Genomic DNA, 22,381 nt, shown 5'->3' on the forward strand with positions numbered 1-22,381 from the left:
TAAGCAGGACAGGCAGTGGCAGCAAAAACACCTGTCGGGCTAGATAAATGTCCTTGTCAGGCCGCATGTGGCCCACAGGCCATAGTTTGAGGACGCCTGCCCTAGAGTATTGAGAATACTTCAATTTTGAAGGTACAAAGGGATGATTTAAGATTTCATGGAGTTTACTTTATCCAATATTTAAATTAAGAATGTCCACAATTGGCCGGGCGCGGTGGCTCACGCCTGTAATCCTAGCTCTTGGGAGGCCGAGGCGGGCGGATTGCTCAAGGTCAGGAGTTCAAAACCAGCCTGAGTAAGAGCGAGACCCCGTCTCTACTATAAATAGAAAGAAATTAATTGGCCAACTGATATATATATATAAAAAATTAGCCGGGCATGGTGGCGCATGCCTGTAGTCCCAGCTACTCAGGAGGCTGAGGCAGAAGGATCGCTCGAGCCCAGGAGTTTGAGGTTGCTGTGAGCTAGGCTGACGCCACGGCACTCACTCTAGCCTGGACAACAAACCGAGACTCTGTCTCAAAAAAAAAAAAAAAAAAAAGAATGTCCACAATCATGCTAACTTTGAAAAGGCAATAGGGTTGGAGGTTTTTTTCCATTCAAAATATGTAAATTAGCAAATGAAGTCAGGGTTGGGATAAATAAAATTTTAGAAAGCACCCTCTTGTGGCCAAAAATGCAATTGCCAAATAACAGTTTTGTCCTCAGATTTTGAAAACTGGAAAAATATTATATTAGCTGTCGTTTATTAAGCAGGTATTACCTATCAAGGACTGGCCTGGATGTTTGACATGGTAATACAATAAAGCACTTAAGAAAGGCAATTTTCAATGTCATGGAGAGAACTGGAAGTCTTTTCTTTTACAGAGTTCAAGCTACACCTGAAGATTTATTTCACTGAGTATGTTTATTCCCTGTGTATTCCTGAGCACCAGGGGGCAGGGCGGGCATCTGACATTAGCACATTTTCCTACACCTCACTTGCACGTTTTTGGCATTCTGAGACGTGGTTGAGAAGCTCTATTACTCATATCACTTTATTTCCAGCTCCTGGCTGCTAATTTCAAATTGGCAGTTTCATTTTGTCAAAATGAAGAGAGAAGAAGAAAGAAACAACAGTAAAGATGGGATAAACGTGGGGTGCAGGGTGGAGGAGAAGGTCAGGGGTGAGCAAGCACAGCTCAATACCTTGGGAAAATCTCCACAAATCCCAGGATCTTTTAATTCAAACAAAATTACTTAAAATCCATGATTTGAAATACATTTAATGAACAGCAAAAACATTTATTTATATGATTATAATTTGTATCTTTTTAGTAATCTATGCCATCTTCACACCTTTCAAGTTTCCTGTGTATCTTATATAGTGAGTTTCTGTACTTAGCACCACATCTGGTGGAGTTTAGCAAATATTGCCAATGCTTTCCACACACCTAAGCCTGAGGAAACATATTTTCATACATGCTGATTACAAGTGTGCGTCCCCTTTTTCAGAGAGTCCGTTATCTCAGCACCCACACGAGGGTGACCTCCCGACAAGAGGTTGCAAACTCAAATGCTCACTGGAGACTTGGTCCCACTCCTCATGTGGGAATGCAGGCCCTGTGGGCCCAGAGACTTCAGCTTTTTAAATGAAATTAGAATGCCAGAGTTTTATGTAGAAACCTCCTAATTTTGAAATTTTGAATGTAAAGAAAAAATCAAACTATATGTCTGAGCCAAACAAAACAGGTCTTCTGCCCAGATGTGACCCTTGCCTACAATTTTCAGCCTCTGCCCTCAGGACCATCGAAGGCTGATGTTCAGGCTACCCCTAGTAGACACCTTCTTGAACAGGTCCTGAGGACTGTGATGAAGAGATTCCAGTAGAGGAAAGTTGCTCAGTGCTTCTGATGTACTTCCCATCATTGTAGACATCTTGTCAAGATAAGCAGTATGTGATCTTAATCATGAATTTTTTTTTTTTTTTTTTTTAGCAGAAGTGTGAAGTCAAGTGATTAATCATGAATTTTCCTTACCTAACACTTTCTCATTATTTGGATATGCCCACCAGCTTCCAAGAACATAAGAGTTTGCAATGTGTATTGTAAAACACTTTTCCACTCTCTTGGGAGGAAACCAGGGTCATGTCTTTTTCTTTGTGGTCATTAAAACCTGGCCCTCAAGAAAACCCACACCAGTGTTCTGGGTTAGACTAAAATATCTCCAACGGGGATTGTGAAACTTCTGGAAGACAGAGGTACTCATCAACTAAGACACAGCACAAATACGAACTGGAGTTAATGCATTTTCATTTTGCAGTAGGAGGAAAGGGATCCTCTATTAAAGGTGTGCTTAATAATTTCATATCTTTCCTAATTGAAAAAGAAGGAAGACATGAATGGATTTTCTTTTAGGAATGGGTTTGCTCTGGGTCAATGTGGTTTCAAAGTTTAAATTTCTGCTACTCTGGCCAGGAACAAAATGTGTACCTTTAATAAGTTCTAGAAGCATGGCCCCAATTCAAAACATTCTTGATTACAGAGCTGTCCAACATGAATAGAGAGTACGTATAAAGCCACCTTTACTTGGATTAACCAATGAAGAAAATACTTATGGGACGTTTTGCACTTTCTAAGAGGAATAGCTAAGAAGCAAATGTCTCCATCTGGAAAGGGTTCAACAGGAGATGGGGATGGGGATCCCTGGCAGGGTGGGAGTAAACTAAGCAGGCACCACTCAGAATCCCAGGCCAGCTGGCAGAACACCAAGAGAACTAATGTATATACATATGGGAGATTTCATGGAATATGATATCATGAAAGTTACAGTCTCAGCAGCTTGACAGTTTTCACCAGTATTCCAGGAGGTTTGCTCCTTTTTTATTTGGTTTCTTTAAAAGATGAATGGAATAAGCACTTTCCGAGATTTGGGGTAGTCCTCAAACATTTTGAGGTAGAACCTGAAAAAGACAAGAAAGGAATAATTACAAATGGAGCAGTGATCAACAGCTGAGGTGTGCTGTGTCTGAAATCCCTGTTGCAAGTCAAGCTACTGGCATTCAGGACCTGACTATTCCAGAGGGTCATTTGTCCATCCTCTTTGTCCTTCCTACAGCCGACCTCTCGTAAATGCTGAAGCTTCTTGTGCTGGGAAATAAAAAGTCATAGCCAGAGGGGCGGTGTGGCGATGGTTAGGTACAACACTGTGAATGCATCTAATGTCACTGAATTTTACACTTAAAAATTGTTAAAGTGGTAAATTGTAATGTTATATATATATATATATATATATATATATATATATATATATATATTTCACCAGGTTAAAAAAATGTAATATCCAGAAAGAAGCACCTATCTGGATTCAGCTGGGAAACACAGGGAACAAAAGACTCCAAAGACCATGGGGAAAGTTAACCCCAGAGAATTGGCAATGGGTCCAGGAAAATATCTTTTCATGAGGCCTGGGAATGCCAAGAAAATATGCCCTTGTATTATGGGTTGAATTTCATCCTCCAAAAAGATATGTGAAGTCCCAATTCCTAGTACCTGAGAATGTGACCTTTTTGGAACTAGGATCATTGCAAATATAACTAAGATGAGGCTATACTGGAGCACAGTGGACCCTTAATCCAAAATGACTGTGTCTTAAAAGGAACCGAGACAAAGAGACAGAGAAACACAGGAGAGGAGACCATGTGAAGACGGAAGCAGAGATTACAGCAACACAGCTATCAGCCAGGGAACCCCAAGGACTGCCAGCCGCCACCAGCAGCTAGCAAGATGCAAGGAAGAATTCTTCCCCAGGGCTGTCACAGAGAGCATGGCCCTGCCTACCCCTTGATTTCAAACTTCTAGCCTCCAGGACTATGGCAGAGTAAATTTGCATTGTTCTAAGCAACCCAGTGTGTAGTAATTTGTTACAACAGCCTAGGAGACTCAGGCATCTTGTAAGAAGCCTTTCTCCTTAAGTTACTGGGCTTTCCTCCTAACCAGTTGAAGCTGGTCAGCCCTCAAGGCATAATCAAGATGACACGCTCTGTTAAGTACCTTAGTTTGAATTGCAGACAAGTGTGTTCCAGGAGGGGCTGATTTTTGGTGCTGGGACTTGAGAAGCCTGGGGAGCTCCTCTTTGTGTGCTCCCTGTCCCATGAACACGGGCTGCTTTACGGGATGCTGCACAAAGCCCCGTTAGCACTATAAAAAAGATGCCCTCTGGCCCTCCTCTGGGCAGCCTGACATAACAGGTTGAGCCTTCAGTTTGGACTGTGTTGTTGCACCGGCTGGAGACTTCTGGTGGAATCGACGGTCTCCCCCGCCCAGGCCCGGTGGAGCCCCTGCTTCTCAAGCACCCTCAGAGCGGGGTGATGCGCCCTCCTCTCCCAGCCCCCCTCGGCCTCTGGTGGGCAACAGAGCCAGCCTGAAGTGGCGAGGACCGCTGTGACTGTCTTCTGGGCTAGGAACCCTCTGCCGCCCTCCCCTGCCAGGGCTAGGAGGTGGCAGGGATGGGCCATTAGGAGAGCAGCTATTTTATTCACTTCTGAGCTGGTCTCCTGAAGTCTGCTCAGAAGAAAAGAACCCATTCTTAGTTTAACCTTCAGAACTATGCAGGGAGTCATTAGCTAGACTAAAACACCAAGGCAAAAGCTTCAGGGGTCCCCCCAGGGTCCTGGTTCCAAGGCCAGTCCTTCCTGGAGTATCCCTACCCTCCTCTCTCTGGCTTCAGGAATCACAGACTTTCTCTTGCCACAAAAGGAATTTTAGGGAAAAGATCTGAAATTCGCACTCAGGTTTAAAGCCTAATAACAACGGAGAATGTTATCCTTTCTCTTCCAGCAATACCTTTATTTAATTATTCTGTCCTCACCCCACCCCAGGTTAGTGGGGTTAGTGAAGCTTACTAGACCTTCGGAGGGAAGGGCTCTAAACGCCTGCGATTCCAGGCACTTCCCAGCAGGTGGGGCCGTCCTAAAATTCCACCACCCGCAAAAGCTCGTCCCACCTTCCCAGGAAGCGGACGTTGGACCCGGCTGAGGTTTAAGGAGTGCGGGAGAAAGGGAGGCGGGGGCGGGGACTAAAATAAGCCCCGGTATTACCCAATTCCAGGGAAAATATCCTTCTGGAGTTTTCCAAGGCTCTATGATTACCTGAACCATTAGCACCAAATCTTGCAGCAGCCAAAATAAACAGTCGCATAGGCCGCAGGCTGGTGTCCCCCCTCCCCCTCTGTCCTGCTGTACCTTAGCGTTATCTGTGGCGCTCTGGGGAGTGCTGACCATGGTCCTGCCCGTGGAACACACTGCGAGAAACACGGTGGAAGGGAATTTAACTGGAGCGTGGAATGGAAGTGACTTATTTTGCCTCTTGACTCTTTATCTGGAATTGACTGCCAAGCACTAACCATCACCAGGCAGGCCTCCTAGGAGGACGCAGAGCCTGGGTCAACCAAGTCCTGTGGATACATGGGCTTCTCCCCGCAGCCTTCCTCAACACGGCGGGCATGCTGACGTCCCAGCCGCCCCCTCAGGTGCCTCTGTCCGCATGGGCTTCCTTTTGCTCTCAGGAAAAGTGTTGTTGCTGTTACTCTCATCCAGTTAAATTCCAGGTTCAGTAAAAAACCCAAGAAGTCAGAATATACTAATCCAATGATTATATCAGCCTTCCGTAATAAAAATAAATGTTAGGTTTCTAAATCTGACTCCAGGTGCTAAAATCCTATTTGGAGGGGAAAAAGCTATGTGAGTGCTGCCGCCTTTGTTGGAAAGTTTACCTATGGTGGTGAAAAGCTCGCATCCCAAGGAAGCAAAGTGAGAAAAATGCAAATGCAAGCGCTGGGAGGGACCACGTGGCCAGGGCATAGCCGATCCATTCAACAATCTCACCAAAGAAATTGGCTCCAGAAACGTATGTAAACAAGCCACCTGCGTGCAGAAGAATAAAAAAATCAACAATCAGAATGAAACTATCATGACATTTGTTTCGTTCTATTAAGGGGAGTTTTCAAGCCACTTCTTTCTTACATTCTCACTTCTTCCCTGGAAAGTTTACATTCACAGTCACACAAAGTGAAATAACACAGTGTATTGAAATAATAAAAATCAGAATTTATGGGAAGAGTAATTAGATTTTCTTTGGGGATTTTCTCCTCCTTCTCCCACCTCTGCAAAGGAGTATACTCTGTTCAAGTCTAAAGTAGGGAGTAGGAGCTGCAGGTATTTGTCCTGCTGGAGGCTGAGGAGGTCTTTCTGTTTTTATTGGTTTTAAATGTTTCATTTCTATCCAACCAGGTATTTCCTCTTTCAGAATTGTATCTAGAAATCATCATATTTCTAATGCTATTAAATATATCCACACTCAAATTTTATGACCCACATTAAACTGGAGAAGTTAAACCAAAACAATTTTGTTCTTTCTATAGTTATCTGAAAATATTTTGTTTTTAAATCATTCTCTTTCTATCACAAATCAAAAGTTGGAAACTAAACTTGACAATTGGTTTTTGACAAACTTTCTCTGCTTTTCTTTATTTATCTAGTTATGGAGTGAACATTAAAAAAAAAAAATCAAAGCCCCTTAAAGTTATCTTCCTTAAGGATGACATTGCATCAGCAGTTCCTGAAATAAGATTCTCTAGGCCCTAGGAGAGAACTGCTGATCTAATGCAAAGGGCCTATAAATTGTCCGTGAATACAATAAATGGTACATCTCAACCTACTGTATTATTTTTGTTTGATGTAGGCACTGTTAGGATATTAACAACATTCAAATCCATTTCAATGTGTTACTGAATTCATAGTAGCTTTGTCATTAATTTCTTAATCAGTGGATATTAATCTGCACTAACACTATGTCATAATTCAGAAATTTTTTGATATAAATAAAGGGTTGTACATACATCAAAAAGGGTGGGACACTGGGAGGCTGAGGAGGGAGGATTGCTTGAACTCAGGAATTTAAGACCAGCTTGTGCAAGAGTGAAACCCCCATCTCTACCAAAAAGTAGAAAAATTAGCTGGGTGTGGTGGCGCAGGCCTGTAGTCCCAGCTACTCAGGAGGCTGAGGCAGGAGGATCACTTGAGCCCAGGAGTTTGAGGTTGCTGTGAGCTATGATGACAGCATTGCACTTCAGCCAGGATGACAGAGTGAGACTCTGTCTCAGAAAAACAGGGTGGGAGCCACTGACCTATACAAATACCCACATAAATATATCAAAGGATTACCTGGACTGATTTACTCCCACTTGCTTATGTTTGTCAGTCTCACAGCCTGGTTTCTTACGAACAGTTAGGATTTCAAATATTCTGCACCTTTATCTCCAAAAATGTGCTTGTCCTTGTAAGACCTCCCTTCCTAATTTTTGATTACGTGAATATGGTTCTCGACACATTTAAGAGTATATACAAGTGGTAGGAAATGCACAAGTACTACCCTTATCTACTCTCTAAAGAAGTCTAGAATCAATTGGAGGGAACATATTTGTTGATCATGCATGATTCAGCTTCATTTACTAACCTAGAAAGGGATCGACACTCTGTCCATGATGATCTTACCTGCTGCAACTAGGATGTAGCCTGATCCCAACCTACCCAGACCTCCCACTGTCTCCCACCTTCAGGATATTGTGATCTCGCACCTCCCTGAGGGCTCTTGTAGCTCTCCCGAGCTGCTGGGCTCAGGTTGGAAATGCAGATGTGCTGTGGGTGGGGCAGGGAGTGGAGGGAAAGTCAAGAGCAAGCGGGATGTAGGGTATGGTGTAGGCCGCGGCTGCCCCCTCTCTGTCTGTTACTCAAGCATGATCCTGGCACAGGCTCCAGGGAGGAGTAGGAATCTGGGTGGCAGGGAATACATTACCTTGAGGAATCTTGTAGATGGTTTCTCCAGGCTTCCTGAGCTGGCGCAATATATAGTCACTGTGAATGTTGATTCCCATTCCCAAAATAAATAAGAAGACACCTTGGCAAAGAAGAGAGAAGGTAGAAGTTAAAAAAAAAAGTGTTTGGATTTTGGTGTTTTTTCTCACAAGCTAAGGATTTTTTTTCCTAAAAATGAAAGAGGGGGAATTTAATTTCTAAATCTAAGAATGGTACTAAAATATGGCAAAAAAAAAAAAAAAAAGGTGATGGGGGCTGGTCCTAGATAGAGGAGGAGTTGTGCTTTTTCCTGGACCAAAAGGCTACAAGTGCATAAGGACACTGACGGAGACAGGTGGGAGGAGAGAGGAGGCAACATCATGTTGTCCAACATTTAGGTGAATCAATGAATGAATGAATGAATGACAGCAAGCTTTGGCTCATTCAGAAACACTCAAACTGTGGGTGGCTAACTCTACTGCCCATGCCAACCCCTTCTCCTTTGCCATCCCCCAGTGCAGAGGCTGGAAAGGTGAAAGGTGACCACATGACCTAATTCTGCCAATAAGATGTAAAGGGAACTCCTATCGAGACTTCCTTGGAAATCTTTTGCTTTTCTGGTAAAGGGAGCAGATGAAACAGGTGCCTCAACTTCCTCCTTCCTCCTGCCTTGTCTGCCAGATGTAATGCCTTGAGCTACAGCCACTGTCTTGAAACCATGAAGTGACTAACAAAGAGGACCACAGGTAAATAGGCTAAGAATAGTGGAGACAGCGCCTGAGTTCTTAATCGCGTCAGCAATGGCGTCAGCAAGCAACCTACCTTTGGGCACTTCTTGTTATATAAGAAATATGAATTCTGAGTTGTTTCGGTCACTATTAGTCTGTTTTCTGTGACTCCTGCCTGAGAGCATTCCTGACTGACACACCTGCTCTCGTGAAAGTAACGTGAGCTGGCCTGGAGGTCTTGGCCACCAACAAACTGACTTCTACCCCCCACAAACACACATATTCGGACATAAAAAGTGGCACACTACACACACTGCTCACACCTTTATTCATTTTACTTAGCCACATATCCCGGAGGTGTCTCCGCATGTACATCCTCCCGTCCGGAAGGGGCCCTGGTCTGAGGCATGGAGAGCCAGGGTCAGGGTGCGAGGTCCTGCGAGGCAGTGGAGGACGCCACAGCCCAGAGACACACCCCCACGCAGGGGCCCAGTCCCGCCCCCCCCCCAGAAGGCACATTTGTGCGGATCAAAATGCATCAGGCAAAAATCAGGAAAATAATTAGATCTACTCTCACTTTATTTGACATGATATAAAAACAATGATTTTCCACCTTGTCTAGTCAAAACATCATTGACCTGGAAGAAAAGGCGCCTCGGGACAGCTGGGGGAGGGAAAGAGGAGGGGGAGCATGCACAGCAGTGGGAGAAAGCAGGGACCTCAGACTGGCTGCCTGTGTGACCTTGAGCAAGTCCCTTCACCTCTCTCAGCCTCGGTTTCCTCATCTATAAAATGTAGGTTCTAACAGGACGCATCTCAAAAGGAAGGAATGAAGATCATTAATGCTCACTGAGGACTTACTATGGACCAGGCACTTTCCTAAGCACCAGAGAGCCAGTAGTGAGAAGAACAGTCATGGAGCTTACGTTTCAGTGGAGGAACGCAGAAAAGAATTGCAAAGAATTAAAAATCAAAGTAAAAATCACATAATGATCAATGTATTACAGGAAACCAAAGCAGGGTAATGAGAGAGTAAAGTTAGGGGTGTGGAGGTGTCTCTACTTTAGATGAGGTGGCTAGGGAAAGTTTTTCTGACAATTTGACATTTATCCCAGGATTGAATAATGAGAATGCAAAACTCTGAGGGACAGAGATCTGGTGGCGGGAGGAGCCCCAGTTGCCAAGGTCCTGATGCCTGAGGATGGTGCCGGGAGGAGGAGATGAGGGCAGGGCAGAAGTGAAAGCCACATCAAATCCAAAGCCATTTGGATTTTTAAGTGCAATAGGAAGTCAGTGGTAGATTTTAATCAGGCAAGAAATAGAATTTGATTTCTCTTTATTATTATTGCTAAAGAAATATGTATGTTACAAAGAATATTAAACACTAATTAGAAGAAATTTAAAATAACCAAGACACTTATTCCCACCACCCAGAATTTACTATCATGAAGCACATTAGTTTAAATCCTTCCAGATTTTCATCTTATCTAATATCTAGGCCATATTCCAATTTCCTCAGATGTTTCTCAAATCCCCCCTACAGGTGGTTTGTGCAAACCAAGATCTGATACGAGATCATAGCTGGCATCTGGTCATTATGTCCTTTAAGGCTCTTTTCATCTAGCCCAGACCCCTTCCATTGTTTTTTTCAAGACACTGACTTGTTGAAGAGATCAGACAGTTGTCCTTCCCCTTTTCTAGATACGATTAGCTTATTTCCTCACGGAGGTGTTTAAGTTATTTCTCTATCTGCTGTGTTTTTTGTAAACTGGCATAAATCATTTTCCTGCGTGGTTATATTACCAGTTTAATACATAATTAGGCACATTTGTCTGTTTGCTTTTAATTTTAGGAAACTTTTCTTCAATTTAGAGTTTTTAAAAAATTGAGAAATGAAGTTTCATGATTCAAAGGACAAAACTATGTTGAAAGAAAAGCTCTGCCCACCCACCCTGCTCTCTTTACTCTGAGAAGAAAAATTTTTTTGTTGGTTTCTTTTTTTATACTTCCAATATTTCCTTTTCCAGTTGCACACACACACAATTTTCCTTCTATTTCATTTCTATATTAAAAAATACCATACTATATATGTTAGTTATACAGGCATAGCATGTATCCTACTTTCTTATTTAACTGTATATCCTAGAGGTGTCTCCACATGAGCACACAGAGATCTCCAGGCTTTTGATTTTGTATGTTTGTTTCTTTGTTTTTGTAGTCGTAGAATACTTATTATGTGCAGGTGCCAGTATTCATCCAACTAATCCTCTGGTCATTTGTGTTTTCAAATGTTCCCTATGACTGCTGCGTGGAGAACGGGTTAGCAAAAAAGAGAAGTGGAGTAGAAAGCTCAGTTTGAGGGTTATTGCAGAAGTCCAAGCAAGAGGTGATTGTCACATGGACCAGGATGAAGTTAACGAAGTTAGGGAGCGGTGAGCTGTCCAGTTGTCACATGTTTTGGACCTAGAGCCAGAAATACTAAGCTAATGAACAGGATGTGATATATGATACTAAGAAGAGTTAAGGATAATCTCTACTTTTCTGCTATTATGTTATTTGAGCCAAAATAGTATACAAAGAATTGACCCTTCCTGGACTCTAGCTCCTTTTATGGAAAATGGAAAAACAATCAGCGATTAGCCTCTTTAACTATTTCAGATAGGGTGATCAGGGAAACTCTCTTTGAGGAGATGCAAATTGGTAGAGACCTAAATAAAGCGAGGGACGAAGCTCCATGAATATGTGGGGACAGAGGCTTCTAGGCAGAGGGAGTAGTCCCCTCCAAAAGCTCTGGGGCAGGACAAGCATGACAATTTCTGGCACAGCAGGAAGGCCACTGGGACTAGAGCATAAGAAGTGAGGTGGAGGGAGGCAGGAGAGGAGATTGGGAAATCAGAAAGACCAAGAATATTTGGGTTTTCTAGGTAGTGGTAAGGTCATTTGTATTTTATCATGAGAGTGATGGAAATCTACTGGAGAGTTTTGAGATGGGAAATGACATGCTATGTTGTTAACCTATCTCTCTGGATGCCATGTAGAAAAAGAGTAGAGTGGAAGTGAGTGAGGAGGAGATGGGATCGTGAGGAGGATTCTGCAGTAGGGTGGAGAGAGGCGATGGTGGGTATTAGCTGGAGAGTGAGTGAGAACAGGTCAGATTCTCTTACCCAAGCTGAACCGTATGTCGGTGTACCACTCATCAGGGTATTCCGCACAGTAAATCAGATAGTAGCCTTGAAGGACTCCATTTCCCATGCAGAAGACAAAGCCTTTGAAAATTATTGCAAGTGGAAAAGGCCTCCCTCTGTTGAGCAGTGGGTAAACAAATGTCCTGAGATATATGGGGGAAAAGGTTAGGATCCATTGTCAAAAAAGAGAAATAGCAAACAATCAGATGAAAAGATTTCAAACAGATCACCACATCAAACCTATTTTTTAATAACCATTTTCCCTTACATTTGTGGAATGAAAGAACATTAATATCTCGTTCTAGAGCAACCATTTAAGCTATAATTTGTTTTGTTTCATTAAAAGCCATACGAGCTGCCATTTAGTACCTTATTTTATTCTTACAAAGGCCTTGAAAGGTAAAGATCATCCACATCCAGTAGTTAATAAATCAAATTTTATGAGCCCAGGATTGGAGATCAGCGTTCTATAAATCTATAAGTGAAATCTACTTTATATTGGGAAAAAAGCAAAGCCACAAAGAGCAGAATGGTATTTTGATAGCAGTTCCTTGATTACACAGCTTTTCACAGTGTCTCTCTAATATGATTAACTACTGATATTACAGTAGTCCCTAGAAAGTGGACTGCAAAATCCCTTGAGAAAAGAAAAAGAGAAACCCCTCTAAATGTTAGAAATTATGAATCTAGAGGAATGTAGGATGAAGAGTTTAAAAAATATAAATACCCTCAAAATAAAAATTTACCCAAGATATAATGCTAAATACTAGACCACATACTACATCCTCTTTATAATTTTTCTTATCTTATGATGTAATATAACAGCCATACAGGAAAGTTCACAAACCTATGTAAATAGTTTAATGAATAACTAACAAATAATCACCTATATAGCCAGTAACTAAGTCAATAAATAGAACATCGCCATTACCCAGAAGCCTCTCCTGTGTCCCTCCCTGTTCACAGTACCACCATCACCCCAGACCCCAGGGGTAACCACTATCTGGATTTTTGTAATAATTATCTCCTTTTGTTTCTTTATAATTTTACCATATTCGGATGCATCCCTAAAACTATAGTTTATTTTGCTCATTTTTAATTCCATATGAATGGAATCATACCCTCTGATTCTCATTCTTTAACATCTTATTTCTTTAACTCATCATTTGTTTGTGAGACCCAAGAATGTTGTTGTACATAGATATAGTTCACTTATTTTCATTATTTTATGTTATTCTCATGTATTAATATATGACATCTAGTTATCTATCTTTATTTTACTTTAATGGATATTTGGATTGTTTCCAGAACAGTTGTACCTACTCTGAGATTATTTTGTTATAACTCTCAATTTTCCTATTATTTTTATGATTTTCTTTTTCTGTTTAAACCTTTGGTATTCATGCAACTGATCCTCTGGTCATTTGTGCTTTCAAATGTTCTCTATGACTGCTGCTTGGAGAATGGGTTAACAAAAAGAGAAGTGAAGGTAGAAAGTTCACTTTGGAGATTATTGCTGAAATCCAGGCAAGAGGCGATTGTCATGTGGTCTAGGATAAAGTTAATAAAGTTAGCGAGAAGTGAGGTGTCCAGTTGGCACATGTTTTGGACCTAGAGCCAGAAATACTAAGCTAACAGATAGGATGTAATAGATGATACTAAAAAGAATTAAGGATAATCCCTACTATTCTGTTATTACATTATTTGAGCCAAAATAGTATACAAAGAATTGAGCCTTCCTGGACTCTTTCCTTTTACGGAAAATGGAAAAACACTCAGTGATCAGTTTCTTTAACCATTTTAGATAGGGTGGTTGGGAAAACTCTCTTTGAGGAGGTGCAAATTGGTAGAGAACTAAATAAAGTGAAGGACCAAGCTCCATGAATACATGGTGACAGAGGCTTCTAGGCAAAGGGAGTAGTCCTTCTGGTATTTATGTTGTTGTAAGAAGTTAGGTAAGAATCCAACTTAATTTTTTTCTAATGCCAGTAAATTTACTATCTCTTTCCCCACTGATATGCATTGCCATTAGTATTATACACTTTATCATATGTATTGGCTCTTTCTCTGGAGTCTTGGTTCTGTTCCATTAATCTATTTATTGCCAGTATTATACTGTTTTAATAATTATCGTTTTAAAATGTCTTAATCCTGGGTGGGACTATTCTCATGACATTACACTTTTTGAGAGATTTTCAAGTTATTTTTGATTATTTGTTCATGTGAACTTTAAAATTAACTTGTGGAACACCCAAACTGCCCACTCCCCCCCCCACAAAGTTTAGACATACTCTTAAATTTAAAAATTAATTAAGAGGATAAAAATGGAAGAAAGAGGACCTCCAGAATTCACCCCTCCATAAAACAAAGAAAACACTGGCAAAAAAAATTTGTCAGAATCAACTTTTTCAGAATTCTGAATATTAACCAAAGCCTCACAGCAACCTAGGGAGATGTAGGCAAGGAAATGGCTTAATCTCAGTAAGGGCTAAGTACAACCCATGCACAAGGAGAAAAGCAAGCTCTGTCACATTTTAACTTACCCTAGTCCCATCTCCCCCTTCCTAGCTCTGTGCAGCCTTGAAAAATAACAGCCCACATTCCCAGGACTGGAGGGAGCAGAACACAGATGACTCTTTTAAAGCCACATACCTTGCTATACAATATATCCATGTAACAAAACTCCACTTGTACCCCCTGAATCTACTGAAATTTTTTCAAAGCCTCAATTACTAAAGAGAAGTCATTATTTTACTTGTCTGATGGTTCCCTAGAAGACCTTGCTCTAAAGGCTTGTCTTTATTTCATCTCACTCAAATCTACCCAGTGCTGAAAATTTATGGGGAGAGAGATGGTTTTTAATGTTTTAACAGCATGGTGCTCTGAGGTGATAGATAGATCACTATAAATGAATGGAGAGAGAGAGAGAGAGAGAGAGAGAGAGAGAGAGAGAGATAACAACATGGCAGGCAAACAAGAGACCAACCAAAAAGAGTGAAAGAAAAAGCTGAAGGATGAGATGTCCATAGGAGCTCTGAAAAGCTCAGATATACTCCTGGGAATCTACATGTGTAGGGTCATGCACATGCTCAGAAAAGATCTGAATGAGTCCTAAGGTCTCACCTCTGACTGACCTGTGGCTCTTCACAGGTAGCAAGTAAGGCTAATGCAGAGGTGAATGACTGCCCTAACATGCACACAGATATCCTTGGCAAAGACTGGAAGACTTATTGATTCCAAGTATTTAAAGAATTCTCTGTCCAGTCATTAACTGACCAGTAAGATAACTAAATAGTGACTTTAATGGCCATAACAACAAAGACACAAACTTTACAGAATTAGTTCAGAAAAGCCACTAAGCAAACAACTACTATAATAAGCAGCAACAACAACAAGCCCTAGAAAGACAATCTGATTTCCAGAGTTGCAACATTATATTATTTGAAATGTTTAGTTTTCAACAACAAATTCAGGGCATGCAATGAGGTAAGAAAATGCAACCCATACATGGAGAGGAAAAGCAATCAGTAGACACTGTGCCTGTGAAGCTCAAATGTTAGACTTACTGGCCAAGAACTTTAAATAAGATTCTAAACATGTCCAAAGAACTAAGGGAAACCATGCTTAAAGAACCAGAGGAAAGTATAAGAATGATGTCTCTTCAAATAGAGAATTTTAATAAAGACATATAAATAATTAAAAAAAAGAAACAAATAGAAATCTGGAGTTGAAAAGTACAATGAAATGGAAAATTCACTAGATGCACTTAGCAGTGGATTTGACCAGGCAGAAGAAAGAATCAGTGAAATTAAAGATAGGTTGATAGGTTGATTAAGATTATCCAGTTTGAGGAACAGAGAGAAAAAAGAATTAAGAAGAATAAACAAAGCCTCCAAAGTCTGAAAGACAGAGAAGAAGAGAGAGACAAAGGGACAAAAAGAATATTTGAAGAGATAATGACCAAACTTCTCCCAAATTTGATGAAAAACATTAATATAGAGATTCAAGAAGCTCAGTGAATTCCATATAGGATAGACTCATAAAGATCCACTCCTATGGTGATATAGTACATCTTATATTTTCCTGGTTAGAGCTGGAACCCATACTACTAAGTGAAGTATCCCAAGAATGGAAAAACAAGCACCAGATATATTCTCCAACAAACTGGTATTAACTGAGTAGCACCTAAGTGGACACATGGGTACTACAGTAATAGGGTATTGGGCAGGTGGGAGGGGGGAGGGGGGCGGGTATATACATACATAATGAGTGAGATGTGCACCATCTAGGGGATGGTCATGATGGAGACTCAGCCTTTTGGGGGGAGGTGGGGAAATGGGCATTTATTGAAACCTTAAAATCTGTACCCCCATAATATGCCAAAATAAAAAAAAAAAGATCCACTCCTAGACACATCATAATCAAACTGACAAAAGACAAAGACAGAGAATCTTGAAAACAACAAGAGAGAAGCAATTCTTCATATAGGAAGTAGCCTCAACAGATTAACAGCTGATTTCTCATCAAAATCATGGAGGCAAGAAGACAGTGGAATAACATTAAATGCGCTGACAGAAAAAGATGTGAAACTATTTTTCTTTTAAATATAGCAGAACAATTTTCAAAAATGGAAGAGAGAAAAAATAGATTCATTGGACTTCATCAAAATTAAACACCTGTGTACCAAAGAATACTATCAATAAAAAGAATAGGTAACCTAAAGAATGGAAGAAAATATTTGCAAATCATATATATGATAAGGGTTTATAACCAAGATATATAAAGAACTTCTATAACTCAACAACAAAACACAACCCAATTAAAATGGCAAAAGACTTGAATAAACAATTCTCTAAAATGAAATATACAAATGTCCAATAAGCACACGAAAAGATGATCAACATCATTAGAGATTATGAAAATGTCCATCAAAACTGCAATGATATACTACTTCACAACTATGAGGAGGGCTATAATTTTAAAAAAACAGAAAATAACAAGTGTTGGTGAGAATGTGGAGAAATTGGAACATTTATATGTTGCTGGAATGTAAAATAGTGCAACTGATTTGAAAAACAGTCTGGTAGTTTCTCAAAATTTTAAACACAGTGGATACCATATAACCCTGCAATTCCACTTCTAGGTAGATACCCAAGAGAAATGAAATCATATAAAGGGACTTCAAAAAGTTCATGGAAACTTGTAACTAAAAGATAAAAATAAAAAATATACTTAATTTCTCAACATAAGTTTCATCAATGGCAAGACACTTTTGTAAGTGATGTTGTCAGCCATTTAGTCCATCCCTAAAGAATGGAGGGGCCTGAGAATTTAACCATGTCAATGTAGTCATTTGTTCATTATTAACTGAAGAGCAATGAGTGCCCTTTACAGACTTTTTAAGATTAAGAAACAAAAAGAAGTCAGAAGGAGCCAAATCAGGACTGTAAGGCAGATACCTAATGATTTCCCAGTAAAAGTCTTGCCAAATTGCCCTTGTTTGATGAGAGGAATAAACAGGAGTATTGTCATGGTAGAGAAAGGCTCTCTGGTAAAGCTTATCTGGGCATTTTTCTACTAAAGCTTTCACTATCTCAGAACACTCTCTTAATAAACACATATTATTATTCTTTGGCTCTTTATAAAGTCAACAAGCAAAATGTTTTGAGCATCCAAAGAAAAACTGTTGCCATGACCTCTGCTCTTGACTGGTCCACTTTTGCTTTAACTGGGCCACTTCTACCTCTTGGTAGCCATTGCTTTGATTGTGCTTTGTCTTCAGGATCACACTGGTAAAGCCATGTTTCATTTCTTGTTACAATTCTTCAAGGAAATGCATCAGAATCTTGATCCCACTTGTTTTAAAATTTCCATTGAAAACTCTGTTATTATCTTCAGCTAATCTGAGCACAATTGTTTTGGTACTCAGTGAGTGGAAAGTTTGCTCAACTTTAATTTTCCAGTCAGAATTGTGTAATTGGCTATTGTTTCTGCTGTTAATCGTCAGTCTTTTTCAATTAGGACATGAACAAGATTAATTTTTTCCTCACAAATTGATATGGATGGTCTGCTGCTGCAGGCTTCATCTTCAACATTGTCTTGTCTCTTCTTAAAATGAGGTATCTATTTGTAAATTGCTGATTTCGTTGAGGCATTGCCCCAATAAACTTCTCATAAATCATCAATGATTTCACCATTCTTCCACCAAGCTTTGTCATGAATTTGATGTTGGTTTTTGTTTCAAGTTTAGCAGAATTCATGTTGCTCTTGTAGGGGCTCTTTTGAAACTGACATTTTATCCTTTTTAATGGCTCAAAATAGATGCTGTTCAGAAATATTATAACAAGCTAGTATGAGTTTATTTTGGTGCACAAAATTGAAATTCATATTTAATTTTTTCACAATGTACATTTTCTATGAACTTTTTGAAGACCCCCCTATGTTCATACAAAAATATGTACACAAATGTTCATACCAGCATTGTTCTTAGTAATCAGAAAGTGGAAACAGTGTCCATCAACTGAAAAACAAAATTTGGTATATCCATACAATGGAATATCATTCAGTCATAAAAAGGAATGAAGTATCAGTATATGCTACAACATGGATGAACCTTGAAAACATTATCCTAGTGAAAAAGCCAGTCACAAAAATCTTATATCATGTGAATCCATTGATTTGAAATGTCCAGAATAAGCAAATCCTTAGAGACAGAGAGTAGATTCATGGTGGCCAGGGAGTGACTCCTATAGGATACAGAATTGCTTTTAGGGGTAATGAAAATATTCTGGAATTGGATAGTAGTAATGATTGCACAACGTTTTGAATATGCTATTATAAAACCCACTGAATTATACACTTTGAAATGATGAATTTTATAGTATATAAATTTTATCTCAATTTTTTAAGTTAAGAGAAAATTCAGGCAATATTGTATAGAAGTTAAAATGTAGGACCTCTTCCACTCCCTCTGTGACCTTTTCATTTAACTTCACTGTGTCTGTTTCTTCATTTTCATCTAATAGGGTTGTGAGGATTAAATGAGTCAATATATGCAAAGTGCTTAGAACAAGGCAAATAAAAGAGCTCAATATGTGTATGTGTGTTGTTGTTAACATTATCTATATTAGGTTGTGGTTAACATTATTTTTCTGTTTAGGTACAGGTTATACCTTTCTACTTACTTGGGTCTTTTGTGTCTGTCCCTCAGTAAGTTTTAAGGTTTCTACATACAGGTTTTGGACATTTTTTGTTATTTTTAATCCTAGGTTTTTTTCATCTTTTTTCGTGTTACTGTAAATGGGATTTTTCATTTACATATTTTAGCTGGTTTCTCTAGCAAATAGAAGGTGGCTTTTGATTTTTTTTAATATTAATTTTGTTTCCAGTCACATCCTGAATTTCCTTGTCTATAATCTTTTTTTAAATTTATTTTATAGGATTTTCTAGGTATACCAGCATCTGAAAATAATGTTAGACTCCTCTCTTTAAAAGAATCTCAAAGCCTTCATCTTTTGACCATGTTCTGGAATTACATAAAGATCATTAGAATCACCCAGTCTTTAAAGATTTGATAGAAGTCTTTTATGAAATCAATCTAGGACTGTATTATTGGAAGGAGGGGATGTTCATGTTTGTGATGGTTCATTTTATGTGTCAGCTTGACTAGGCGGAAGGATATTCCGATAGCTGGTAAGACATTATTTCTGGGTGTGTCTGTGAGGGTGTTTTCAGAAGAGATTAGCATTTGAATCAGCAGACTGAGTAAAGAAGATCTGCCCTCACCAATGTGGGCAGGTGTCACACAGTCTGTTGAGGGCCCACATAGAACAAAAAGGTAGAGGAAGTGTGAGTTTGCTCTCTCTTCTTGAGCTGGGGCATCCCTCTTCTCCTGCCCTGGGACATCAGAGCTCCTGCTTCTCCGGCCTCTGGGCTCTAGCACTGCATGTATGCCAGCACACCCTTCCCCTGCTCACTCCTCCCCTACGCCACCTCTCCGATTCTCAGGCTCAGACTGAATTATACCACTGGCTTTCCAGATTCTCCAGCTTGCAGACAGAATGTCTTCAGACTTCTTGGCCTACATAATGCAGTGAGCCAATTCTCACAATAAATCTCTTGGATATCTATATATGTCCTTTCAGTTCTGTTTCTCTGGAAAAGTGTAATACAATACTATTTGACAACATCTCTATTTGTTTCATGCCAATTGATTTGTTTATATTATCAATGTCTTCTGGGACATCTTGATGGAAAAATTTTTATTTCCACAGAAAGTCATCCATATCATTCAAGTTTTTAAATATATTTGTATAAGACTGAGAAGATAGTATTTTATGAAACTTCCAAGCTCTCAGTATATTTTCTTATGCCCCCATAAGCACAAGTACCCCTTATGCTGCCCTTTCTTAGCCACCACCATACATGCCTACCTCGCCCCAACCCCTAGCAATCACTTTCTGCTCTCCCCCTCTATACTTTTATCATGTCAAGATTATGTAAATAGAATCATACATAGGTAACCTTTTTAAGTTGGTTTTGTAAATTCAGTGTAATTCCCTCCATAATCATCCAAGTTCTAGGTTTTTAAGTGGAAAAAGAAAGCAGAAAAACAGTGCATAGAGTGTGCTGCCTTTTTGTAATGAAGGAAGTGAAATAAAATATACATACATATTTACTTATTTTTATAAAAGCTTTATTAAGATATAATTTACACACATAAAGTTTATTCTTTTAAAGTACACAATTCAGTTATTTTTATTATATTCAAAAAGTTGTGCAACCATCACCACTAACTAATTCCAGAACATTATTCCCGCAAAACCTTCATACCTGGTAGCAGTCACTCCCACCTTCTTCCACCCCCAAGAGTCCAACAACCCCTGATCTACCCTCTGTCTCTTGGATCTACCTAGACAAACTGAAATATGTAGATTTCATATAAATGGGTATCATATAATATGTGGTCTTTTGTGATTGGCTTCTTTAACATGATGCCTTCAAGGTTCACCTATGTTTCAGCATGTGCCACTATTTTGTTCCTTTTTATAGCATAGTAATATTCAATTATATGGATATACCCCATTTTGTTTGTTCATTTATCAGTTGATAGAAACTTGAACTGTTTCCACTTTTTAGCTACTCTGAACAATGCTGCTGTGAGCATTCATGTCCAAGTTTTACATGAATGTGTAGTTCCATTTCTCTTAGGTAGATACCTAGGAGTGGAAAGTCTAGGTCAGATGGTTATGTTAACATTGTGAGGAAATGACAACCTGTTAAACAAAGTGGCCACATTTGCTTATTTTTTCAAAAAAGAAACCTAAAATCATAAATTAGAAATTAATTTTATAAAATATTTGCCTATAGAATGCAGGAAAGAGGGGGAGGATAAAGTGTAGAAAAGATTGAGATGGGAGTGAAACTTCACTGACTTTACCTTTTTTATATAGTTTTGAATTTGGGGCCATGTAAGTACCTTTACATATTTAAAAAACAAAATCATATCACAAAGTGCAGAAAGAGCAAATAGCACAATTGAAAACAAACTGAAGTATGAGCCCAGTTACATGTAAATTTGGTAATGTGACCACACACGTGAAAATCATTTCAAGTGATTTTTGAACAATGTACAAAACGTCATATATTCTTAGTAGGATATACTGTAAGCTCAGAAAGAATGGCAAAGAGATAATAAACTTCCATTCACTTTGTTTTTATCAGTAATGCTGATATTGAAACTTGTAAATTAGTTTATATATATATGTTATCAAACAGAGCACATAAGGTAAATATGCTATTATGATTAGGAACTAAGATTTTCAGTGTAAAAGAAAAGACACAAAAATAGAAATCAAAGGAAAAACTATAATGTTAAATTTGAATTGGAAATATCAACATAGACTCATGGCTTTTAAACGTGGGTCTCCACCAAGAGACCTAGGAGTATTGACATTTCAGCAGCAACAAGTACCCTGAGCCTCCAGATCTTCATTGGTAAATACCATTCCCTGCAGGAAGCGGGGTGCCTTGGAGAAATAGCTAATTCCACATCAGAGGCAGAGAGCAATATAAAGTGAGTCAGACATACTTTATTGTGTTGGAGAGTAAGGAGACAATAAAAGATTAATGAGGAGATGGGGGCTGTCGAAAGTAAATAGATGCCAATTGGAAAGGGGTTCCACTGGCCAAATTTGTGACAAACTATCCAAAAGGATAGTGGCTGTATAGTGTTGATTATAAACAGTGAATAAATAGAAATCAATGGGTCCACAGTGATACTTTTAAAATATTTTAAACAGATTTGCTACCTTTGAAGGTAATTGTTACACAAAACACTTATTCTGATAAAATGTAACTTAAAAAGATAATTAAGCATTTATCCTATATCCTATGTTCTTACCTTCTTAAAAGGAACTATGGTTTTCATCTTCAATTGATAAGCAAAAGCTTTTCTTTTCAGAACAACTAATAAATGGAGGACAAACTTTAAAGTTTGAAAACTTATCATTCTTAGAAATTCCAAAGTATCAGCCCACAGATTATGTGCTAATTACAAGGGGAAACATGCTTTTCTAATGGTGACATCTAGAGATCACCACTTCAAGCAAGTGACCAAACTTGGCATCACTGAGAAT

The 22,381-nt window shown here is 39.2% G+C and overlaps 1 protein-coding gene across 3 annotated transcripts in view; it reads right to left on the reverse strand.

Annotated features, from left to right (window-relative positions):
• Positions 1–1,245: 1,245 nt before the first annotated feature.
• Positions 1,246–22,381, reverse strand: part of SRD5A2 (steroid 5 alpha-reductase 2) — a 44,709-nt gene continuing 23,573 nt past the window's right edge. For 2 of the 3 annotated variants that reach the window (XM_012788371.3, XM_012788370.3), the window contains 4 exons: positions 11,724–11,887; positions 7,833–7,934; positions 5,752–5,902; positions 1,246–2,941 (listed from right to left, as the gene is read on the reverse strand). In XM_012788371.3, coding sequence (XP_012643825.1) covers positions 2,875–2,941; positions 5,752–5,902; positions 7,833–7,934; positions 11,724–11,887 — 484 coding nt within the window. In that variant the 3' untranslated portion in view covers positions 1,246–2,874. The remainder of the gene's footprint in view (positions 2,942–5,751; positions 5,903–7,832; positions 7,935–11,723; positions 11,888–22,381) is intronic. The other variant, XM_076000651.1, reaches the window with a different exon arrangement.

This window comes from Microcebus murinus, chromosome 3 (assembly GCF_040939455.1).
Source record: "Microcebus murinus isolate Inina chromosome 3, M.murinus_Inina_mat1.0, whole genome shotgun sequence".
In the NCBI taxonomy this organism is placed as follows: Eukaryota; Metazoa; Chordata; class Mammalia; order Primates; family Cheirogaleidae; genus Microcebus; species Microcebus murinus.